Consider the following 24669-nt stretch of genomic DNA (forward strand, 5'->3'; position numbering starts at 1 on the left):
CTCCCCCCGCCCCTTGCCACCGCCCCCGCCCGGCCGGGCAGCGGCGCGGGGCGGTGCCGGGGCGGGCAGACTCCTCTCCCCGCCCTCGGCCGCGGCGGCGCCCGGCCTCTTTGTGCCCGACCACCGCGCTGCCCTCCGTCTCGCCTCGCCTCGCCGCGGCGCTGCCCGCCCGCCCGTCCGGCTCCGGCCGCCGCCGCCGAGGGAATCGGCGGGTCAGCCCGCCCTCGCCCTGCTGTGAGGCGTCCCCGCCGCTTTACCCCGCCTCGTCCCTCTGCCCCTGGCGCGGGCTTCTCGCCGCCCCTTCCCCCGGGTTGTCTGTCAGCCCGCCCTGCTCGCTGCTCCTCCGTGTCCCCGTCCCCGTCCCCCCGCCGCCCCCGGAGCTCCCCCGCCGCCGAGGATGGCGCCGCTGACAGCGCCCGTCCGCGCCTGAGCCGGTAGGGGCGAGCCCGCCGCCGCCGCGGGAGGAGGAGGAGGAGGAAGAAGAGAGATGAACCGCTTCCAGCCCGGGGTCGCGCTGCTGCTCTCGCTGCTGTGGGAGGTGAGGTGGGCCGGGGGCGGGGGGAGCGCTGCTCTGCCCGCCTGAGGCGCCTCCGGCAGCCCCGCGGCGGCCGGTTCAGCCCGGGCGGGCGGCGGGGGCATCCGCCAGCACTCGCGAGCCGGAGCTGCGCGGCCGGCGGAGGGCAAGCCGGCAGCCCGTACCCAGCCGCGGGGGGGGTGGGGTGGGGGTGGGGGGGTGGCGGCGGCGGCGTGTGGGAAGCGGTGTCACTGGATTTGTTTGGGGGTTCACGTCCTTGCCGGAACGGGCTGGGCTCCGCCAGCTGCCGGGCGGCGCGCGGTCAGGAGCGCGTGGGAGCGGCGGCGCGGGGCTCTGGTGCCGCGGGAGGCTGGCGGGGGGCAGGAGTTACGGCGGCTGGCAGCGACCGGGCTTGCTTGGCTTCCAGCGCTTTATTGCGGGAGGGGAAGAAGATTGACCTGTGGTGTGCTGGAGCGGAGCACGGCGGGACCTGTAGGCAGGGGCACAAGCCGTTGGAAGCTGTCCCTTCCTAAGGGGCCGGCTGGCTCTCCAAGGGACGCGAAGCGTGCGCCTTTCCGTAAGGGTTAAATGGAAGGCGCGCCTTTTATTTTTATTTTAAGTGCACTTTCGTGGAGAAAACGTCAATTGCGAGGTAGCGGTGCGGTGGCATCAGCTCAGGAGGAGCCGTGGCGGCACCGAGCAGCGTGGTTAAACTTCTCTGAAAGCCTCGGTAGCGCAGTTTTTGTAGGTACAACAAACGAGCAAACAAAATTAGCAGGTTACGTTAACTGGAGGGGGGAACTGTGCCACGCAGTTATGTCATGGGGCTGGAAAACCAGCTCCTGTTTTAGCCAGCAGACCCATAGCCGTTTTCTGGTGGCGAGCTGGCTCTTGGTCTTTGGTTTAACCTTGGCGTTGGGGCAGGCTGGGGGGCATCGGTGGCCACCCTGGGACAGGTTGACGGCGGGCACGCCGCCGTGGGCAGCTCCTGGCAGCAGGTTTGCCAGCACGCTCGAGTCATCGCCAGGGCACATGCGGTGGCAGCGTGCTGGAGTGATTTCGGAAACGCCCGTGGGCTTGTCTTCCGTACGTCTTTATGTTTATAAAGCCCAGAGGCAGTCTAGCTGAAGCTGGCGGAGGAGTGGAGGGCTGTGTTGCCTCTGTGACGGAGCAGATTAGACAGAAAATGAATTAGTTTTTTTAAAAACCAGCGTACCACTAAACCCATACGTGGAAACCAGAGTGCTGGCTGTGTAATTATTGTTTTCAGTAATGGGTATAATTCATGAAAATGGTGTTTACTACATGTTCATGCCACCTACGTAGATGAACGATTTCTGGTATGTTGCCCGCTATGTCATCCAGCATCATCCCATTAAGACACTCGGATCAAAATCACCATTTAATGTAAATGAATGTAACTCTTTTCAAGTTAATTGGGCTGCATCTCGTTTCCCCAGCTGTAAACCTGGCCCAGAGCCTGGCCCGCGATTGCTCCTTGACTCTGCAGAAGCTCCTGAGAAAGCACAATGTCGATTAAATGAAACGGGCACCAGCATTTCCCAGAGGGAATTTGTTCATCTGAGAGTGTGAAGGGTTTCGCCCCTCCAGGATCTGTCTGATTAGATGTCTCTGCTCTCTTAACGCGTGTTCTGCTGAAAAAGATCCTGCGAGCCTGAAAAAAGTAATCTGCATAAATCCTCTTTGGATGTAGCCAATGTTACTGTTATTAAGCTTTTACACTGTTTTTAATTGTGGGGTTTTTTTTCCTTTTTCTTTTAGTCTAGAATGTTTGTTTTGCCATCTGCTTTTGTGGATTATTTTTTTTGTTTGTTTTTGAAAGTGCTGAGGATACCTTTTTAAATGAGATGCCATGTAAATAAGAAGCATTACAAATTGCTTTAAGTTGTACCCTACAGGGGGGGAAAAAAGGCCCAGAAACAGAAAGCTGGGGGTTTAAATAACTGAATTGGAGACATCTGGTCATTTAGAAGGTTTTTGGTATTTGAAACTTTTGCTGTCTTCTGCACTAACTTCCATACTGGCTATTATCTGAAATAGCATTGTTACAATTATTTTAAATGTATTTGCAGCTTCAGCATGATCTTAGTATTTAACAGAGTGTGAGCTGAGGAATATATTTTTCATTCAGCATTTTGCAAAAGGCTTTGACTTATCCGAATAATGGGGAGGGAAAAAAGTCATTTAGTCCTTCAGAGCAATTTGCAGTAGTTTACTGATGTTTAAAGTTTTTCTTGGTTAAACTACCCAAAATACTTGTTGCAAGATGTTAATGTATTTTCTGTCTGAGTGCATTCAAAAACACTATTTCTGGTTATATTGATGAAAGGAATAAACTCCCTCATAAGTAAACATACATCAGATTCATGGTGGGTGTCGGTTCGGGTGTGGGGAGTGTTTCTTTGTGGCTTTCGGGTTGAAGCCAGTCAGTAACTGTGCCGTGCTTCCGCGAGGAAGGGATGGTTTACTGTTCCTGATGTGAAGGCAGAAGATGCAAAAGAGGGACTGAGGGGCTGGGAAAGGCACTTGCATCCACTGATGGGTGGTTTCACGAAGGCGACTGAAAGCATTGCTGTTGAAGCAGGATTTACACGTAAGAAATTGCTGGCTCTCGATGCTAGGATGCCAGTCTTTTCTCTACGAGAGCTTGAGATATACTAATTACAGAAGCGCCCAGAGCACTGTGGTGGTAGGAAGGGGGGATTAATTCTGAATTTTCTTGTTTGACGAGGATTTTCCACCATAACCACAAAGACTTCCCATGGTGGGAGAAAAATCTTCAACCCCAAGGACCCAGGAAACTCTGCTCTGAGACGACCTGGTTGTTAGAGGAGAAGAGACAAAGATGCCCTGAGTTTTGCTCACAACTTAGTCCCAGTTGAACAGTTTAACATGTAAGCTAAAATGAGGAACTTTTAAGGTGGATAACTTGACAGGTAATTTTGGTTCATGCAGAAAGAAATGAACACTGTTGAATCTTCATCCATCTGTCTCTTTAAGATTAATTTGGCTACTTGGAGGTAGCAGTGTGTTGTTAACCGCAGTTGCCTGAAACACCCTTTTTTACCAGGAGCCTGGATGTCTGCTAGAGTCGTAGTACTGGGGTATATGATTTCAACATTTATGAATAGCCAGTGGTCTCGCTCGCTAGCGTGGCTCGTGGTTCCACTGACAGGACTGTGTTTTGTCTCAGTTTTGTATGAGTAGATGGCTCTCGGTTTTATGGAAGGCTTTGAAGATGTCCTTAAAATGATGTCTGTTTGGGATATGTATCAAGATTTTTTGCTTTTATTTCATTAGGCATCCCAAGGGCTTTGGCCATCTGACCTTAAATGTGACCTTAATGAATAGCGATGTCTTTGGGATGGGGAAAAAAATAAAACTAAACAAGCAGCCTCTCGCCCCCTTGATGATTAAGCAAGCTTATTTTCAACCTGAATGAGGGCACCAGAGTATCTCCGTGTGGTTTACTTCTCAGACTGAGTGCTTGCTTTCTCTCCTGCAAGCTGAAGAAGAGCTGGGTGGCTGAAGCTCAACTCAAGGATGGGGAGGCTCAACTCAGCTGTTTAAGCCCGGTAGAGGACCCTGCTTGTGCTGCAGTGGTAATAAAGAAGGTGTTTTATTGTTATTGCTGCTGAGTAGCTTGCTGGGTAGCCTCAGCTTTCAAAACTGTCAAATAATTCTAGGTGCCTAAGCTTCTGGTTGGCCCATATGGTGTGTCTAGAGGAACATAGGAGCTAATACTAATATTTAAGTCAAGTTTTTTAGTGCTCTGTATTAAGGTAAGCTGAGGCCTGTGGTAGTTGCTGTAGGTGGTGAGAGATGTGGGTGAGAATCGCATCACGAAGGTTTCCTCATGGCTATACAAAATTTAGAACATCACTTTTGGAAATACTAGCATTGATATTTCTACATGCTCAGTTTCTCATTACTAAGAATTATAATGTGGATGCTGATAGAAATACTGATAATTGGATGGTTGGAAAAAAGCAATCAGTGTAGTCCTCTTGTTCAATTTTTCAGATGAAAGATACTACAAAAGAGTGAAGTGCCTTTTTTTAAAAGAATGAAAGAATGGACGTGTCATAGGAACAGCAAAATGTGTTATCTTGAAATAACATTCAAACACTCCCGACAGTCTGTCATACAAGATTTGTTTAAATAAAAGCAAAGTTGGCTAGTGCATCTCAGTTGGGTAACTGCTGTGCGGAGATTTTTAGTATTATTTTTGTAAGTGGACTTCAACAGGACAGATTTTAGCAACTAAGAGAAACCTAAAATCTTGTCCTCCTTGAAGAGGTTTGTTTGGTTTATTTTTTATGTTTTTTTTTAAATCGTTGTAGGACTGAACACGTTAAGATGGGAAGACGACCGGTCTTGAAGAAAAAAACCCCACATTTTGATTATAGTAGGCACAGGTAGAGTTCAAGAAGTTGTGAAGATTATGGGGACCCTGGCCCCAGTTTCTGGCATTTTCTTCTATCTGTTAGTTATCAGGTTTTCCTTTATATATGTATTATAGGAATGTATGTACCCTTGAACGTGTGAATGTGCGTGCATACCAGGGTTGTTGTCTCTGTGGTGCCCCTCTCTGTGGAAGCCCACTGATACTGTCCTATTGATGTTTTAACTCTTGTGGGTGTTGCATCAGTGGGTGGTGAGAGGAATAATCCTGTCCAAACCCATGGGGAAAAGTCTTATCTCCAAAAATTCTGCAAGGGAGTTGTTAGTGTAGGTGTGTCCACTAACCTCTCCTGCTTGTTAGTTTTAGTTATGTAGGGGCTTAGCAGCTTAAACAATTTTTGGTGGTGTTTTTTTTTTTTCTTACCCTCTTGCAGCTGGTTGGAAAGCGGCTATTGCATTGCTGAGTGAAGGCAAGAAAAAGCTTACTTATGATTTATAGTTTGGGGATCCAACTGGTGCTGGCAAGTCTTCCCTGCCTCTTGACAGCAGTGAGATGGGCTGTGATTTCCAGGCAGGAGGACTGAGCTTGCACACTTTTCTCACTTTGCTCCTGCTGAGGAGATGGATTCGTGTTCGCTGCGGGAAGGGAACGGTGGCTGAGTGCCATTTGCATCCTCTCAGGGGAGGTGTGAATAGCTGTGTCGTGGGTTTTTTGGGGCTTGTGGTTCTTTCTTCATCAGAAACAGCATCTATAAAACCTGTTTGTATTTTTTACAGCAGGCAAAAATTTTTAGCACCTTCCATTATGCTTTCTCTATAAAAGGGAAGTCCTCTGACTCTCTTTTATCTTGGTACTTCCCACTCAGCTAATGCAGGTGTCTGGAAGGATATGGTAAACTTGACCAAAGCAAGCCTTTAAACTTCGGTTGCTCTTTGAAAATGGATTTAGCAAAAATCAGTGAAAAAATGCTCGATAGAAACTGTTTGGTTTCATGCAAATTTATTTTGGTTTACTCCACTAGGAAGAGGCTTAGGAAAACTAGAATGAGTGTGCCCACATACAGGTTTGCTCTGCTTATCTGTGTAGGCTGAGTTTATAAGCAGGAACAGATTAATGCTTGAGCTTATGCTACAGAATATAAAGTAAAAATTTCTTTTTTCTTGCTGAGACAAGGTGGCTTCTGGTATACTTCAAATTTGTTGTGATAAAAAGTAAAATACATATAAATAAATAAAAAAATTACAGAAAGCTAGCATTTTTTAATTTTTGAGCCTAATTTTTGAAGATGCTGCATTGCTTTGTATCCTCAGCAATGCAGCTGTTTCCACAGTTTTTGTGTTTTGCGGGCAGCTTTGTTGAAATCCTGTTAGGGTTTATTATGGCAAATATAAACTCACTTCTAACTAGCAAGAGGCAAAGCCTTTCTAAAACAATCTTTTTTTTCTTTGCTCAAATAGTGCCTTTTGGGCAACGAATCTTAGGTCTGTCTGAAGGCTGGCTGGGAACACAGCCTGGGATCTCGGGCATTAAATAGCACTTCCAAGACAAGGGAAAGATAAGGTCTTAAATAGTGGATATTATCACTTTCCTGACATCAGTAAGGTAATACATGAGATGAAATACCATGCCTGGTATTTTGGGGGGGGGGGGGCGGGGGGGGCCATGAGGGGGGAGTCTGGGTTTGTTGAATGCTTTCTTCTTTTTTTTCTTTTTTCTTTTTTTCTTTTTGAGAACAATGTATCTTGACAGGTTTCTCACATATTAAGTGGAAAAGTTTTCACTGCTGAGTTAAAAATGTCTTTATTCTCAAGTGTGTCTTCAGTTTTGTGCTAAATAGGTGTTAACTAAACCCCTGTTTTAAATAACTCAACTAAAAATCTCTTCCTCTTTCTTAATGACTCAGCTTTCAGTCTGGTAGATTTTTAGAAGGAAAGCAATTAGCAAGAAGTGGTTTCTATTCTATGTCTCATCCAATGCAGAGGTGGGTTGTTGCTGGCAGGGGTGGTCCCTAACACCTTGTTCTGCCAGTCGCATAAGGATCAGATCAGCCCACTATGCTATGGATGACTAAGCCACCAAAAAGAGGATGGGGGGAAAAAAGTGAGAGGGAATAGTTTTCCATTGGCTCAGTAGAGGTTTGTGCAGTGGTAGCATCATGAAACTTGCTGCAAGGGAGGAGGGGGAACGTATGGCTTGGAGCAGGACTACCCATTTTGGTAGCATGCTTGTTTCAGTACCTCAGGTGTCACCTAATAGGAATCATAGAATCATTTAAGTTGGAAAAGACCTTGACGATCATTGAGTCCAACCATAAACCTAACACTGCCAAGTCCACTACTAAATCATGTCCCTAGATAATGCTGTATTTGTACTGGAGTAGAAGGCAATCTTGCAGACCTTTTGCATGTGCTGCTAGAACAGGAAACTAACAGAGTCTGGTTTTTGTTTTCCCCTGAAAGATACCATTACATAAGACTAACTTTCCCAGACGGTGTCCTATCATTTTCCCACATCGTTTGCCAAGTGTCCATCAGAGCTGAAGTGCTCAACCTGGAGCTAATGACCTCCCCGGCCTTTCGAGTCTGTAGGGTAGGAGGGGGTCATTGCTGGAGAACGTACCTCTTGGGAAGGTCCACCATCAGCTGCAGCTGGTGCATTGACCATTGTCCTCTAGTCCAGCCGATGGGTAACTGCAAACACAGCAGTCCTCCAGTGCACCCTTCGCTCTGTCTCTCTCGTTTGGAGGTCTGAAAGAAAAAAAAACTTGGCCTTTCACTGGAAGTGAGTGTGAAGTGATCTGGGCCTTAGGTTCGAGGTTCAATGATGGTGGAAAGTGGCTGGTTTTGGAGGGTGCTGAAGCAGGGTGGTGGGAGTGTGCCCTCACTCCAGCCCTGCCTGCATTCGAGTCCTCTGTAAGCAGCTTGTCCTTTCCAGCTGCAGTAGGAATGATTGTGTGCCAGTTGGCTTGGTGTCCCACCTCTGATGTTGATAGGCATCATGCAACTAAATATCTGGCAATAGTTGTGAGGGTGGATCCTTCCTTCTCAGGTCTTGCACTGGTGGAGTTAGAGGTGAGGATCACGGACCTCGAGCATGCAGCCCGTACCTGTACAAAGCTGTCTTTCCAATACACTTAAGTTAAAGCAAATGCATTTAAGGTATTTTTATGCTTTTCTAGTTACGTACATTCCAGTCTGTTTGGATCCTTCCTCAGAGGAGGAAGAACTGGAGAATCCTGAAATTAATATGAAGGGAGTGTGAGCATGTGGGAGTGTGGCAGGGGTCTCACTGATGGCATACCGAAACCATAGGCAGCATGTGTTTCAAGACCCTTACACTTGATGTGAGAGGAGTATTTTGTTGCACAAGTTCATCAGCTTCTTGGGGCTCAATGGCACTGCCACCCAAGGGAGGGTGATGATTTTGTAGACCTACTCTGCTTAGGTCGGTCTCGCCGGCAGTGTAGTTGCAGCGAGAGGCTTATGCTACCATGGGGTTAAGAGCTGGTAGTGTGCCTGTCATCTAGAAGATTTAGTCTTCAAGAAATTAGGAGCTCTATCAGGGAATGTACACTAGAGAAGAAAAAAAAAAAAAAGCCAATGGCTGTAGTAGCAAAGACAGGCTTGTTTTCAGTTGCTGCAAACTTGGGGTTTTTTTGCTGGCACAGTTGTGTCTTTCTGCATGCCTGATGGACGTAGATAGGCCAACGAAATTCTCTTGTGTGATCTAGCCTGAGTCTGTATTTCTCCCTTTCTGGACAGGAGATGCTCCTTGCCTAACCAGAGAAGTTTAGTTGTTTATACTGTGCTGGTTTTAGTACAGTCCCTTTAAAGTCGACACAACAGATGGATATTAAACTTGTACTGCACAGGGACTCCTAAATAAGCATAATGATATGGTAACAGACAATGTAAGGATCTCTACCCGGGGAATTGCCCAGGTGTAACTTGGTGTTTCATTTCTCCCAGTTTTATAAAATCTCTCCACTGAAGTGGATAGAAAACCTGTTAACATCGTGAATTCTTTTCTGCTTTCCTCATGCTATCTCTGTAAATGTGGAAAGCCAGTACAGGTGCTTCTTGCTGTGGCGGGTGACTGTAAGTGTGCTTCAGCTCTTGATGCAAGAACTGGGCAAGGATGAGTCAAGCAAGTGTTTTCTTTCATTTCTGCTCCTCAGGGGAAAAAAACATTGCTTATCACTACAGGTAATTATCTCCATACTGGTGTACGCGAGATCCATGAATTCACTGCTGGCTCTCTTACAGTGCGAGTTCCCAGCTCAGGGCCCTATTTCCTCGCTGCATTTGCAGCCATGGGTTCAACCCAGTACAGGAAGGGTAACGGGTGTAAAATCCCACCTTCGTTTGTTCAAATGCCATTAAGTTTGGCAGGATTTTGGTCCAAAACAGAGGAGGAAACCTTCCTCTCTGAATATGCTGCTTTCAAATGGTCAGCCAGTTGTCTAGCCTAAAAAGCGGGGGTGGGGGGAAGAGGTGTGTGTGAGAAGCTCTAAATCTACTTCTGCATGGTTCGCTTTTCTTTTTAAGGCTGACATGAGCTGCTCCTGTCCTGAGTGCTGTCTTGTCTATCCCAAACAAATAACCCTAATGAGAATCGTGATTTTCAATGGTTTGAGCAGCAATAGCGCTGAGGATGCCTGCAGGTCCCAAGCTATCAGCAGTGCTCTTGCAACGGGCACTGACGTGTTCAGCGGGGTTTTGCGTGAGGGACCCCAATTCTGCTCTGATCTGCTTTTTGACTAAGGCAACTCACATCTCCCAGCTGTCATACAGAAGTAATAATAGCATACGGGATTGGGTTAAACCTCTTCAGAACTGGGTCATCCTGTAGTTTGAGATAGAGTAAGATAACGTTAAGCTGCTTCATTACTTTTTTTTTTTTTCTGTAGCTGAAACGATAGCAGTTTCTGTTCCCAAACTCGTGCATGTGTGTCCCAGCATAAAGCATATTATGCCATGCTAAGGCTGGGGGTTTGCCTGCATATTGCTTGGGATGACCTGTATTTCTAGGGAAAGTATGGAGCAGAGGAGGTGGCGGTAAGTGCCAAATAATGCCCAAGTACTACTAGTTGTGTAACCTTGAGAAAAAGCTAAGGCAGATGCCTTTGGATTTGAGTGTCAATTGGAAGAGGTGAATTGAGATAGAAGTTGTTAGTTTGTTCTGTCTTCTGTTCCTTTGGTATTTACAGAACTAGGTCTTTGGGTTTTAGCAGTCTTAATGCCTTGTGTATTGGGTCTGGCTGAGATGGAGTTAATTCTCCCCATAGCAGCCCTCCTAGTGCTGTGCTCTGCATTGGTAGCTAGAAAGGTGTTGACAACACACCAGTGTTTTGGCTACTGCTGAGCAGTGCTCCCACAGCATCAAGGCTGTCTCCCCAACGTTTTTGCCCCCCTCAACAGCAGGCTGGGGCTGGGCAAGATCTTGGCAGGGACATAGCCAGGACAGCTGCCCTAAACTAACCAAACAGATATTCCATACCATATGACAGCTCAGACATAAAAGCCAAGTAAAGGGAGATGGAAGGGGGGGCGTTTTTTTTTTGTCTTCCGGAGCAACCACTACTCCTACTGAAGCCCTGCTTCCCGGGAAGTGACCAGACATCACCTGCTGATGGGAAGTAGAGAATAACATCATTTGTTTTCCTTTGCTTTCACGCATGACCTTTGCTTTCACTTTATTAAACTGTCCTTGACCCATGAGCCCTTTTTATATTTTCTCTCCCCTGTCCAGCTGAGGAGGGGAGTGACAGAGCAGCTTTGGTGGGCACCTGGCACCCAGCCAGGGTCAACCCACCACACCTTGTTGTTGATGGGCTTCACAGTTTGAGGTTTTCCCATCATGTCAGCAGTGCGTAGCTAGCTGAGCTTAATGTTGAACTCGCAGTGTGGTAATGGAAAAGTGTCCCAGGATCTGCAGGTGATCTGTGGATCCTGGAGCTTTTGTTCTCTGAAATCCAGGACTTAAATTGTGCTTCTCGCTTACTGCACGTAATGCTTTTGATGCTGACCTCTTAAAGCCCTGGGTGAACATTAGTAAATTGTATCTCGCTACACCCCATACGTGGCAATCCTCTGCGTAGATGTCTTTAGTGTTCCTAGAAGGCATTGGATGGGATCCTGAATATGCTGTAGGAGCATTGGGGTATGCCCGAAACCTTCTGGCGGGTGAAACTTCCCAGAGTGGCTATGCTGACCCGCGCTGCCAGCTTCCCATGTGTGCACCCATCGCAAGGTGCCCTGCGGGAACCCGTTCTGGTTGCAGCTTCACCTGGCTTTCCCCATGCACGGAAACTATGGGCATGACTGTGGCACAAAGCCAAGGGCATTTGGATTAAGCTTGTTTTAATTCTATAGTAATCTTGACCTCCTATTTTTATTAAAGCCCTAATCCTGGGCCCCATCCAAAGCCCATTAAAAGTCAATGAAGACATCTCACTTGTTTCTAGCGAGTGCTGGGTCATGCTGCCCGGAGGGCGCTGGCTGCATCTCAACCAGCTAGAGGTGCAGGTGATCTCTGCTCTGTGCATCTGCTGGAACAGCGTGGGCAGGGATGCTTGTGTCTTCCCTGGGCCGAAGGCACGCGTTTATACACCGCTGCTTCTGAAAAGCTTGGTTGCCTCAAGTTGGCTCTCACCGTCGCTCGTCTGTGCACCTGCGGTAGCCAGCACATCCGCCCACGGTGCTGCTGGTGCAGCTCTCCTTGGGGAAGGAGCTACTTCAGCCGGCTGCGGTCACCCTCCGTGTTGCGTAAGGAGAAGAGCATCATAGTGATTATATAAAAGAGATTATGTAACTGGGTAATTTGGTAATCGCCTCTCCGGTGAATCCTAAGAATAGCTTGCAAATATGCATTTATTTCCATGATAGCCATCCACAGTGATTAAGCTCTGGAAACTGCCGGTGCACGGAGTGCAATATTGGCACCTGCTGTGTGTGTGTTTGCACTGAGACTCCCCAGCTCTGTCACCCCTGTGCTGCTTTGGCGAGACACATCAGCTCCTGTTCCCCTTGCCCTATAGCATGGTCTGATGTGCTATGCATGTATGGTGAACGTATAAAACTGCTCTGACTGGAAGTTGTCTTGGCTTTTGATGAACCTGTTGCTAGCTGTTGGTGGCATCCTTATCATGTAGTGCAATGCGTAGGCAGAGCAGATGATGGAGGAGGGAACACGTGTTGCTGCTCCATCAGTTGGGGCTGGTTTTGCTTTCTCTTGCTTCCCAGAGTATCTTTTTTCATGCTGAAGTTGCCAGTCCCCCGTGAGGTGTCTGGCGGGTACTGGACAATTTCCAGGGCTGGACAGTTTCCAGGATCCTGGTGAGGAGCAAGGAGATTCCTGGGCTGCTTTGAGATGACTAAGATGACCATGTGTGCTTCAGCCTGGCTCCTACTTGCGTTGCTGCTCGTGGGTTTATCCCTCGCTTGCAGAGGGGAAGGTGACTCGCAAAAAAATCAGATGCAGCCAAAGCCAGTGAGAGCTACCGTAGTGGTAATTGAAATCTTCAGGGAGAAACTGGGGAGGAGATGGGTGCTGTTCCTTGCAGTCACTTAGCCCCGACAAGGTTGTGCCAGGGTGAGCTAAGGATAGCTCAGAAGAAGGCGGGAAGGGGGCGAGAGGCTGGGGGGGAGGAAGTGAGCGAAAGGAGCTCTCTGGGCACCGGTGATTCGTCTGGGAACATCAATCCTGGCTCTGAAAATGTTCCTGCAGTTCTCAGCTCAACTCTCAACTGCTGGAGTCTCGGCGGCTGCTGGGTTGTTTTTTTGTAGTTGTTGTGTGTTTTTTTTTTTTTCTTGGCTTCCCCTATTCTTGCTTTTGTGGGTTTTTAATTTCCTGTCCCATATACTGTCCTGAATGTATAGTTGCCACCTTTTCTCATTGCTCCAGCCACATCATCTTCTCTACCTTGAATTACTTTATTGGCTCCTCATCTCTTGCTGCCTGAAGCTCAAGCTGTTTAACCTTATCTTCAAGCTGCCACATAATCTCTCCACCCACAGCTCTGACCTGGCTTCCTCCTCCTCCCCTCGGCCTTGCTGGTCCGTCATTCTACCCTTCTTGGCTTAGGATGGCTTTCTTCTCTCTTTTGCGTATTACTGATTTAATGATTTGCAATGGTTTCCGCTTCCTTGGCTGCTGAGTCCCAGTTATCTTTTTAAAAATTCTTCAACTTTTTCTGTACTTTCCTCTTCTTTCTTTTCTAGGCTTTCTTCAGTCCCATCTATGATTCAGCCCTGGCACATCCACTTCCCACGTGGACTTTGCCTGTCTCATCATTGCTTTACTTTGCCCTATTTGCAGAGGGAAAAGCTGTACTGTCTGTGCTTAAAAGTGCGCTGTAAATAAGTTTCTCGTGTGTTGCAATTAGGTGTTGGATACAGAGTAAAAAAAATATAATTAAAAATCCTTTTTACTTGAAAGAAATACAGATTTCCATCCTGTCCCTTTTGCCTGAATATCTGTTTCCTTGCATGCTTTTCTCCTTTTTGTATGTTAGGCTAGAGATTTGAGGGTTCAGCTTGCTGCTCTCTCTAGAATTCCCTTTGCAGCATGGGTGACCCCTCGTTACGGCAGGCTGCCCTGTGTACAGACCCTTTCTCCTTTTGTATTTATGCCTCCTCTCTTTAGTAGGGTATCAACCCTGGAGTAAGCTGCTGTTGCTGTCAGGGCAAAGGAGTGTTAGGGGAATGTTTTTAATAGACATATGGTTGTTGCATAATGTAGATGGAAAGTAGGCAGATGAGACTGTGGGGCAGCTGGTAAGCTTTCTGTGAACTGTAGAGAATACAGGCAGGAACAGGCCATGGGTAATACAAAATCATTATGATACTGTGTAAATTCTCAGGTGTTTAATGGATTTAATTTTTTTAGTCTCAAACTACACATCTGGAAGAAGATGCGATTTGAGAGTTTTTGTGCAAGAGCACATAAGGATGCGTGAGAGGTGTTGTGGGAGCTTCTGTAACGTGAAAACTGTTTAATTTGCAAGTGTGCAGATACATTAAGAATAATCCTAATGGGACTGATAGGCAAGTGTGAAGTAGTGAAAAGAGGAGGAAGACCAAATTATTGTACTATATTAACTTGTTAAAACCAGTGAAAGTGAAATATTATCTCATTTTCATCAACATTAATGAGAGGTATGTCTGTAAACTCCTGCCTAGGATCAAAGAAAAAGATTATTTCTTAGTTTCAGATGGATAAGAGGGCTCAAGGTATATAAATATGGTATAAACAGGTATGAGGGCAATTTTCAGAACTGGAGCAGAGACACTGTACAAGATTTTGCTTTACTTTTGTCTACCTTGCCAATGTCACATACAGCACATATAATCTCATTAATTTTATTAGGAGCGTACATTATTCTATGTTCTGGGACCTCCAGACACAGGTGTTGACAATGCAAGTTGCTAGCCTGTGGCAGAAACCCTGGAATGTACTGGTTTTACTGGATTTGGTGGCAGCACTCTCACTGGTGGGGAGGAGGATAACGAGTTACATGTTTTAGAGTTTTAACTCTGATCATAATCGGTGATCTGCTTGCTTCCAAGAAAATAGAGTGTAGAGATACTAAATTTCTTACAGAGCTTCAAGTTCAGTTAAATAGATTCAGTTAAATAGATTTCCAAACGCAAGTCTGATGGAGGAAAAAAAAAAAAAAAAAGAGCAGTGTCTGCAGATATCCCACTGTCTGGAAGTGCCTGATGGAGCAAAATTAATAACTTTTAAGAAGTTTCCTTTTGAAATGTTCCTGCAGCAAGCTTTTGAAAAAGATCTAGAGAGGCTTGGAAACAGGAACCCTTTGTAAAAAGTCTTTCCTTCAAGGGAGATGTGAAATTAACACACAATGTGAAGCAAGGTTATGAAGGGACAATTAATACTGGGTTTCCTGATATTGCCTAGAGAAAGCTCGGCAGCCTTATTCACAGTGGTAGGGATAGCGCTTGTAATTTCATTGTCAGCATTTGCAAGTGTTACTCTAGCACTGCTAATGACTCCCTGGACATCTCCTCGAAGGTGACTGCCTCGCTCATAAGGATTGTAAACACGTGGGTCTTGAGGAAGGACTGAGATGCGACTGTGAAGCCGTCCGCATGGACACATGACTCTTCCAAGGCATTTGACCTCTGTGTCTACGCAGGCTTGCCAGATTTGTCTGGACTTGGCCGTCCCTCAGCCTGGTGGGTGTTTTTGCAGCCAGTTGATGGCAGGGATGTGCCACCTTTGTGCCTGGGAGGTGTACGCGTGTCAGCTTGTCACAGAAGTGCCTGTGGAGCCGGCGTGATGGTTACAGCCAGCGCGGCTGGTGTCCTGCCACTGTGCCGTGTACATCTTCTGCCTGCAAGGTCTACCTGGACCTGCAGGGAAGAGGTGGTGCTCATGCCCAGATGCCTGTTCCTAGAACGTGCACTGAAGGCGGCAAAACTAAATCGTGTACCTGACTTTAATACCTGGCTCTTCAACTGCAGAAAAAATAACCATTCTTTTCTTTTTCAGTGCTATACGTTGTTCTGGAGGAGCAGCTCTTTCTTAATGATGTTCTAGACTTTGATATATGCTGCATTCATGGTAATGGCTTCTCCAAATACCCATCTTCCAAATTAGATTAAACCTATTTGTACGTTTATGGTATTTCTTCATGCTTTATTCAAACACAAGTAATCAAATAAAGAGCAAATCGGACTGTTATGCTTCAGAAGTCTTTGACAGCTAGTACTTAGATTTTTATGGGGAAACCCAGAATTTTGCAATTATTTGGAATGACAAGAAGTGTGCTTGTCTGGCACCTCTCACGGAAGGATGTTGCAGTACTTAAGAACATTAAATATGCCATAGCATGTTCCAGTCACATCCAGGCTAGATGCGTAGCCATTGTACAGATGGGTAAGTGGGTAGAAAGTAGTGAAAGTGTCATGTGCAGTGTCTGTGGCAGAATTAGAAGCTTAATATTTCTGACTCCCTAGTTTCCCGCTCCAGTACACTATAAGGAAACTGCTTTGACTTCACAGTAAACACTTGCTTTGGCTTAGGTAAGCACATGCTTTGCAACAAGCTCTTCCTTTTCATGGACTTCTAAATATGGGCCTTTTTGGAAGTCCCATGCTAGACATCTTGTAGACGGGATGAATCCATCCAGGCATGTGAGTGGTCTGGAGGAAAATTTCTTGGATTGGGACTCCTCTCCTTGTGGAACTATCAAATTGTCACCTTAATGTTTGTTCAGTGTGTCCTGTTAGTGGTGAATCTGAGATCGATAGATACATCCAGACTCTTATTGTATAGGCATCTTTATCCTAGTCTCTTGATTTATGCATTTGGACATTTACCACTGAGCTATAATTGTATTTGGATTGTATACTTGACTTAATGACTTTCTGTTGATCTAATTAACCTCAGACTGTTTGTGATGGCAGTATTTATTTGGGTGAAATATGAACTAACAGAAGTCTTCACCTGCATCCCACCTCTTTGAATAGCTGACTAAATCTGTTTAACTTATTATTGTCTTTTTAGTGCTGTGTTCACACACACTGAAATATTGCAGGGGCTGACACTTGCGTTTGAAGCTTTTTGTTTTCATTTTTTTTCTTTTAATTAATCATTCATTGAAATATGCAGTCCTAGGACAGTCTAAAGTTTTGCAAAATTGGGTCAATGCCACTGCATATTTTTGGTCAAAACAGAAATAACAGCACGTTGAAAAAGTTTCAGCCCTTTCAAAGGCTGGTTTTGTTTAAATACTTCTGAAAGCTAAGGAATTGGAAGTATAGGTTTACAATATGTGGTCAGAGGAGAGTGGAACTTTTTTCTGAAAAGCTTGGCGTTCACCCAGGGTGTGGGAGGCCAGTTTTATCTCCTTTATGTCCTCAGGATGATTTGAGTGTTTGTCACTCTTCTGGAATAGTTCCTAGCCTGCAGGAGATAGAGTATACTGGAATTGATTTATGTCAATTGTTGACATTATCGCTCTTCTCCACTGTGTAAAATACAAACAAAATATGCACTATGCTAGGTGGAAAGCTACACCATAGCTCAGTGGTTTAGATGCCCTTTAAAGAGGGAGACCTGTGTTTGTGGTACTTGTTCCAATTATACCCCTTCAGAGACAGAAGAACATAGAAATTAAAGACGAAAAAGGATGAGACATTAGGTCTTTTGGTTGCTATTAAACAGCATGGCCTTGACTGGGGAAGTGCTTACGTGGGGGATTTGGGGAATCTGCTTGGGTCTTTTGAGGAGGAGGTAGTTCTGCCCTTCCTGTTTTTTACATGATGTCCCCAAAATTTTGTTACTGTCTCCTGGTAGAGATGGGATGCTGGTGTAGATGGGCATTTGCTCCTATATTTATGCATTTCATGCAAGTAGAAACACTGTCAGCACAAAAATCTGAGATGATGTCTCCTCTGATTGCCTGCAGCTTGATGTTGATTCATTTCCAAGAGGGTGAGAAAGGTTCGAGTTCCTTCTGGGTGGGAGAGAGACTTCAACACAGATTTGCCATATCCTGGCAGAGTACGTTAACTGTTTTGGGTGGATCTTGGCTGCAGGGTGACAGTTGCTACTGCCTCCTTTCCCTTACCTCTTTGTTGTGCAGTGTGTCTTTTGGGACACTTAATGGATGCCAAGAAAACAAAGATATTTATTTGTTGTAGGAATGTAGGAAACAATTAGTTTCAGAACCCCCCAAAATAGTTATGCGCCCAACTCCCTAATATGAGTGGGTTTCTCTGAAGATTTCTGTTAAAGTTTCAGATCAAGCTGGCACCATCTGGAGTTTACCTGCTGCTACATAATTAATTTATATGCTGATATGAAATATTTATATTTAATAAATAGCTCATAAAAAAAATCTGTCTCCCCTCCTTCTTTTACATTGTGAGCATCTTGTAGCAGCGTTATGAATGTTGTCGCACATCCGGGCAAGGAGTGTGGCACTGGAGAGATTTATTTCAAATAATCACTGTTCCTCTGCAATAACTAGGGAGATGGGAAAAGTGGTACAGTGAAGGCTGTGGAGAAGGCAATACCTACTATGCCTTTCCCAACCTTAAAGACTGTTGTAAAACAGATCTGTGTAACATTTGGGCTTAGGGCATTGGTAGTGTCTTTTCTAAGCACCAGATTTTTGTGGGGCTGTGGTGTTGCTGACATTGCTGTGCCAGTTCACAGTACCTTCCCCAGTTGCTGCCTGTCTGATAGGGACTGGGGTAGGGAATTCATGCTGAGGCTGGTTTTGGGGCTCTCCTTTTCCTTTAATGAAAATCTTAAGGCAATTTTAGATACTTTTTAAAAATTTTATTTATATGAACTGATGAAATGTACCTGGAACTGGATGTTTAATACATAGAGGTGAGTTTATACATTCCCGTGTAAGTCTCTTCTATGCTGCTCTAATTGGTTTTATTTGTTCTGTTTTGGTTTTTTTTTAAATGTTTTGAAATAATCCAATGATTTACACTTTTTCTGGACTAGTCCAGTTTTCCAATATTATGTTTCTGTGGCTGGTGACAGGGCTGGTAAATGAGGATTGATTTAGCACTGGCAGCTCTAATGTCAAGAGAGACCACTCAAGGGCTCTATGCAGTGAAATTAAAAGAAAAGAGAGAAACAGTTTTCAAATGAAAGTATGCACATCAGCACCATCAATCCTAAAGTTCTTTGTACCAACGTGTGGAATTGGCACTCCAGGTTTCTTGTTGCACACTGTGGATTTAGGCTCAGAGGAAACCCTGAGTCTTCAGCTTGTGATCACAATTTTACGTGCATAAATAGTGCTAGCTTGTACAACATCCCTGAAGACTTCTCTGTTCTTCTATCAGGCAGACACAGTGCAGGCAGTGTCGAAGCAAGCTGCTTACATGTGTGCCTTGCAAATATGCCCCAAACCTGACCTGGAGGGAATAAATCTGTAGGTGGATACACAGCCCAAGCTTCCCACTTCCTCAGTGCTCTGTCCCTCAGCTGAGGCTGTCGGCAAAGTTGATAATGAATCCTGATGATAGGGATGGCTTTTTTGTTGGGTGCAGAAGAGCCCGGTATGGTGATATGAGAGTTAAAAAACCCATGTTCTTTCTTTAGAGCTTGGCTTGTGTTAGAAATAATCAGTTACCTCATTCATTTCTTCATATATTTGAAGATATTTTTCCAACCAGTGTTTTTGTATGTGATCTATCTATCATACTTTATAGGGAGCAGTATAAAAGTATGGCCCCATGGTTAAGGGCAATGTCACTTAGGAAAGTGGGGTTCTGCTGTCGGCTCTGCCGCCAGACCTGGGCATGTTTCTTTGTGATCTTTGTCCCGTATTCCTCTTTCAGCTCTTAAGAAATATCAACTTCTGTTCATAGATAGTCTTGGAAGCCATGGATTAAAAGCCATAGGAAAGACAGAGATAAGTTTGACTGAACTGGTTTGATTAAAAGCTGGTTTAAATAAAATTGATCACATCTACCATTAACAGAGGTGAGCAAGAGGGATTTCTGATATCCTTTTACTGAGTACTAAGGAGGAGGACCAAGGACCACAGAATTATCACTTGCTATGTTGTTGGTTCTAACATCAAGCAAAGCTCACTCTGACTGTGGGCTGGGGGTCTTCTCTCAGTAGGTCCTCTCTCATAATTTGTATTTTTTTGCTAACGAACTTAAAGGCTTTTAATGAAACTTCAGGAAAAAAAAAATTAAAAACTCTTGATATCCGTTTCATTCCCTCTATTGAGAAAGATTCATTTCTGGGGTTCTCTTTTTCCCTTTGTTTCATGGCCTTGGTCACATCAACTTTCCTTTTGGCCTGAAAAGCCTTAGGCAGTGCTTGTCTTGTGATACAGTTAGGGTTGTACCTTAAGGAGCCCCAAGCATTGCCATTGAGTAGTCTTAAACTCTCCTCCATCGTTTGTCAGAGCAGGACTACCCTGTTTCTGTTGTATCTTGATTCTGGAACTTGGTTATATCATTTTGCAAGAAAAAAGTAAAGTCTTCCTATTTAAATCCATGCAGCTTTGATTTGAGATTTGTCTTCAAATGAATTCTAACTCCAAGCAAAGTTCAGTCATAATGTTATCTCAAAATTATGGGTTCCCTATGGTTTTCCAGATGCTTGCCCAAGTTTGTCAGAAAATATTTTAAATGGTATTAGAAAAGTATAGAAATAGAAAAGTATTCCAGAGATTTTGATTTGTCTGGAAACCTAAAATACTTTCTGTGGCTTTATCACAGTGCTTTCATGAAAAGCACCCTCAATAAGCTACCACACAGACCCATCCATATGTTATGTTGCTGTTTGGGAGGTGTTGGTCAAAATCAGACGCCTTTCTAAATCCTTGTCTAGATAGTTCTCGGGCCATGAAATACAATGGTACTTTTGCGTGGGTGAGAGGAGATGCTCCTTCTACTTGGAGAGCTGTTGTGTTAAATTGGGTGGTCTGTGTCTTGCAGGCATAAGATAGTATTTGTGGTTGTTTATGGATTTTTAAATCTGCATAAACATGGGGTTTGTATTCTTTGACTGCAGCTATATAGGGAGAGTCTGAATATTTAATGGTGTATTGAATACTGCATAACTTTTCCATGTATGAACTTGCGGAAGGTGTTTTGATGGATTGGTTGGTTTGTTTCTCATACCCTCTGTAGGGTCAGAGATCATGTGTCTGAAATATTTTATACGTGTTCTGTGGTATTTAGGTAATTAATACTTTATCCCTGCCCCTGAGATATGTGGTAGTGGTTAAAACTCAATTAGGTGGTGATTATACAGTGAATATACTGAATGATGAATATTTCATTTATTTGGTTTGAAATAAGAAATAAAATATATTGCTGCCATGCTGGTTTTATTTCAAAAGACTTTGCTAAGACTAGCTCATTCAAAATCTGTTCAGTGTCCTAAATTTATTCTGCTGGAAGAATGCAGATATTTTTTTGAGGACTTTTTTAAAAGGGATTTTGTCGCCTCGCTTTATAAGGATGCTTCTGGCACCTTTATAAAGGCTTTTTGCCTTGTCACCTTCAGATACAGACCAAAGTTGTATTCTGTTCACACCATTTATTAATTGAGTTCTTGCTAATTGCACATTGAGAAATATATGTGACTGCAAGACTGGAAGAAAGGAGACAAGTGTCCGTCTGTACCTGTACTCTGTCTCGGATGGTGCCAGGTGCTGTGCCGGGAAAGGCCATGAGCCTGCCTGCTGTCAGAGGTCCATTCCCTTCATACTTCTCCAGTGTATGGACCCCTTGGATCAGAGATATTAGGGTGTAGCTCTCTTTACTGTTTCGGATCTGTCTTCCATGGATTTGTCTAGTCCCCTTTGAATCTGTCTGCTTCTGCAAACTCTTGCAGCAAGAGATTTCAGATTTCGTCTATCTACTGTGTAATGGAGTACTTAAACTGATTTCCTGCTAGGACGAGGGGCGTTCATTGAAACTAATGTTACAGGGCTCGGCGAATAATAGTTCTGTATTCAGCCTCATTCAGCTGTGCATTCAACCTTGCTCTTGCCCATCACCCAGGCATCTGTTTTCCCAAGTTGAAGGCTCCCAGACATTTTAGACCCTTCTTGAAAGGTAGCTGCTCCATCTCGTTATTCATTGTCGTTGCCCTTCTCTGTACTTCTGACTCCTAGCTGCAAGCATTTCTTGGAGAGCAGAAATAAGGACTTGGAGGTGCACTTAAATTCCTAAGGGAGAAACTGGTCACTAGTATCTGCTGAAAATTTGGGATTGCCCTCTGATATGGGGAAAGAAAGCTCAAACTGATCTTTAAAATAAAGCTAACTTTAATTTCTAAGCTTCTAAGGAACTGTAATACAACAACTCATTGGTCTGAGTTGGATTCCAGTAATGTTACTGACTTTTAGTTGTAACTTACTCTGCATGGGGTTATTAGTGGATTAAAGGACTTTTCAACACCGAGAGCTAAAGACCATAAAACCTGCCTTGAAAAGTACGTATTGACTCATGTCACAAAGCTTCATTGCTTTTGATAGGGCTGGCCAGAGGGTAAATTAGTATGTGTTCACCTCCTGTGCTGACACTGAGAGAGAAACTAGTCTAGCATAATTTTCAAAATTCAGTGCTCAGAGGCTTGCTTGAGCGTGCCTGTAGGAAGAGATGGACAGATTTTAGCCTGAAGGACTGTGGATAAGTGCAGCTGTCAGAAGACGGTTGGAATACACGTACTGCTTCTGCAGAAAATGTTCAGCTCCCTTCTGTGGCATGAGCATTAGAAGGAAGGCTGCTTATCATCATGAGTGACTCGTAAGAGCTGTACTGCATAAATGGAATTTTTATCATGTGATTTCTAGTTCACACTATTGTTTAGTAATAAGTTTTGGTTTATACAGCTGTCCCATGTTTATGGCTGTACTGCTGCAGCGTCTTCCATTGGTGTAACAAGCAATGTGGCTAACATCTGTCCTATGGTGTTTGTGCCTCTCAAGGGAAAAGGCTTTGCGGTGGAGCTCTTGGTTTGGTTGGGTTTGTTGGGTTTTTAATGTACATATCGTTGTGCACTTTTTTTTTTTGAAAAGGCAAAGTTGGGGAGATGCATTGTGCATTTAGGAAGAAAAGCAGTGGTGTTTGTGAAGGTTTCTGTCTGTTTGCCTTTCAGTAAGACTTGAGAGATCATAGAGTTTAGATTTTGGCTGTTATCAGTGGGAAAGCTTGTCTCACCCTGCTTTCTCTAAGATGAGCTAAGATGATCTGCTAGAGAGCCTTGTGCCAAGTTGGGTGAAGTTGCTCACCCAGAGTCAGCTGGGCAAGATCACCCAGCTGGGTGATCTTCCAGTGAGCTGAATGATTTTTTTAGATAAGAGGCTCAGGCCGTGGAAGGTTTCTTAAGCTCAGTTTTGTGTTGTATGAAACTTTGTTGTAAAAAGTGGAGAGAAAGTGGGGGTTTTTTGTTTGTTTTGCTTGTGCTGGGTTTGTGGGTTTGGGTTTTTTTTTTGTTTTTTTTTTTTTGGAGGGTGGGGAAGGTTGGTCTTTTTTTCTTTTCTTTTTTTTGTAGCCTGTGTTGTTGACGGAATGCACTTTGATACTCAGTGCCTGTTGGATTTTGAGGCACTGATTGTATATCACAAACATCTGTTACTGCTGTACTTGAACTGAGAGATGGCAAAAGCATCCATGCCAAGATATAGTCTGCAGGATGAAGTGGGACTTCCAGGCTGTTGGGGTCTCTTAACTGTGCTCTGCCCTTGAAACTGCAGACAAATTTGACCACTTTTGGATGTGTATGGAGTCAAAGATGAATGGCAAATCCTCAAAAAAACATTCTGCTGCCCATTTTGCCTTCTTTGTCTAACCCTCTCACCACAGTGGTACTGCTGCGGTCACAGTGGTGAGATGCAGGTGGAACTGAAAATCATCTGCAGATTGTTAGCATTCACGTGCATGTCACTTTTACCCATTTCAATATTGCTTCAAATAAAGAAAATTGATCCTTTTGAGTCTTAATTTGGTTATCTGGATATGAACCTCTGGAGAAAGAACTGGATTATATGTTTTGATCTGTGTTGTATCAAACAGATTACATAGTTGAGCTGTTAACAACTAATGCTTCTATGAATGTATCTGACATTAAATATTGTACATCAAAGTTCAACTGCTACGGATCTTATGTGGTGGGTTGGGTTTTTTTAGATGAACTCCAGGTGTGGACCTATAGTATCTGTAAGTTTGTTTATCAATATAGGGATTTTTTTAATAAATCATATGCCCATGATTTTAATGTTCCTTGTGGTAAAACACAAGTTGGGTGCTGCTTCCTCAGAGACATGCTGCTTCTCCTCTTTGCCCATTCTTTTAAATTCAAATACATGCAGTCTGTTTCACATGGGTCTTTGTAGACTTTAGCTTACCTACATTTTGCTGATGTGTGGCTAAGCATTTTTTTTTTTGAGAAGGGCTGTTTTAAGCACATCTGATACTTAAAGTCGGAGACCTATGGTTTCTGTATCATGTGAATGAAGACTGGTTTATTACTGTGCTTTAGACCTGAGCTACTTGGATGAATGACATGTGAAATTCAAGCGCAGAAGTCTTGGTTTGATCCCAGCTCTAAATTCTTGTGAGACTTTGGACCATGGATACACTTATTCTTTTTCCTTCGTGATGAATTGGAAGTAGTACTATACCACCAATCCTTTACTTAGTTCCTAGGTCTCTTCAAAACTGTTCTACAAATTCAACAATGTCACTTGATAGGGCTTAAAAAACCAAAAACCACCCCCAAAAAAGAGGGAGGAAATGATTAATTGACAGCCTAATGCCAAAATAAAGTCCTGTTTGTTTACATAGGGCCAGAAAATCGGGTAGCAAACTTGTCAATGCAAATGGGTTGGAGAGGGGGAAAAAAAATTCAAAAAAATCACTGTTTCTGTAAGAACACTGATAGTGGTGACATGTTGAGAACTAGATCCTGAATAAAAATATTTGTAGGCCTGCAAGACTAATGTGCTCACTGTGGGTACTTGGTATTTGTTGACACTATGCTCCAAGGAAGACTTGCAGAAACACAGGGACATGAACAGGTGAACAGTAGTGTTTAGTTTGGATGTAGTTTCAGAAAAGAAATTGGTGTGAGATTCCTTGATGCTCCAGATGCTGCAAGATGTTCTTGCTTTGCTGCTCTTGGATAAAAACATAAATAGTGTAGTCAGAATAAGACTGTTTGCATCCCTATCCTGTTGTCCTGGTCCTAGTGCTTTCCTCCT

At 44.3% G+C, this 24669-nt stretch overlaps 1 protein-coding gene across 1 annotated transcript in view; it reads left to right on the top strand.

Moving 5' to 3' along the window:
* The first annotated feature begins 362 nt into the window (after positions 1–362).
* Positions 363–24669, top strand: part of VOPP1 (VOPP1 WW domain binding protein) — a 65869-nt gene continuing 41562 nt past the window's right edge. The window contains exon 1 of the mRNA XM_049817123.1: positions 363–538. Within this exon, the coding sequence (XP_049673080.1) occupies positions 488–538 (51 nt within the window). The 5' untranslated portion in view covers positions 363–487. The remainder of the gene's footprint in view (positions 539–24669) is intronic.

Source organism: Accipiter gentilis, chromosome 14, assembly GCF_929443795.1.
Source record: "Accipiter gentilis chromosome 14, bAccGen1.1, whole genome shotgun sequence".
Taxonomy (NCBI): domain Eukaryota; kingdom Metazoa; phylum Chordata; class Aves; order Accipitriformes; family Accipitridae; genus Astur; species Astur gentilis.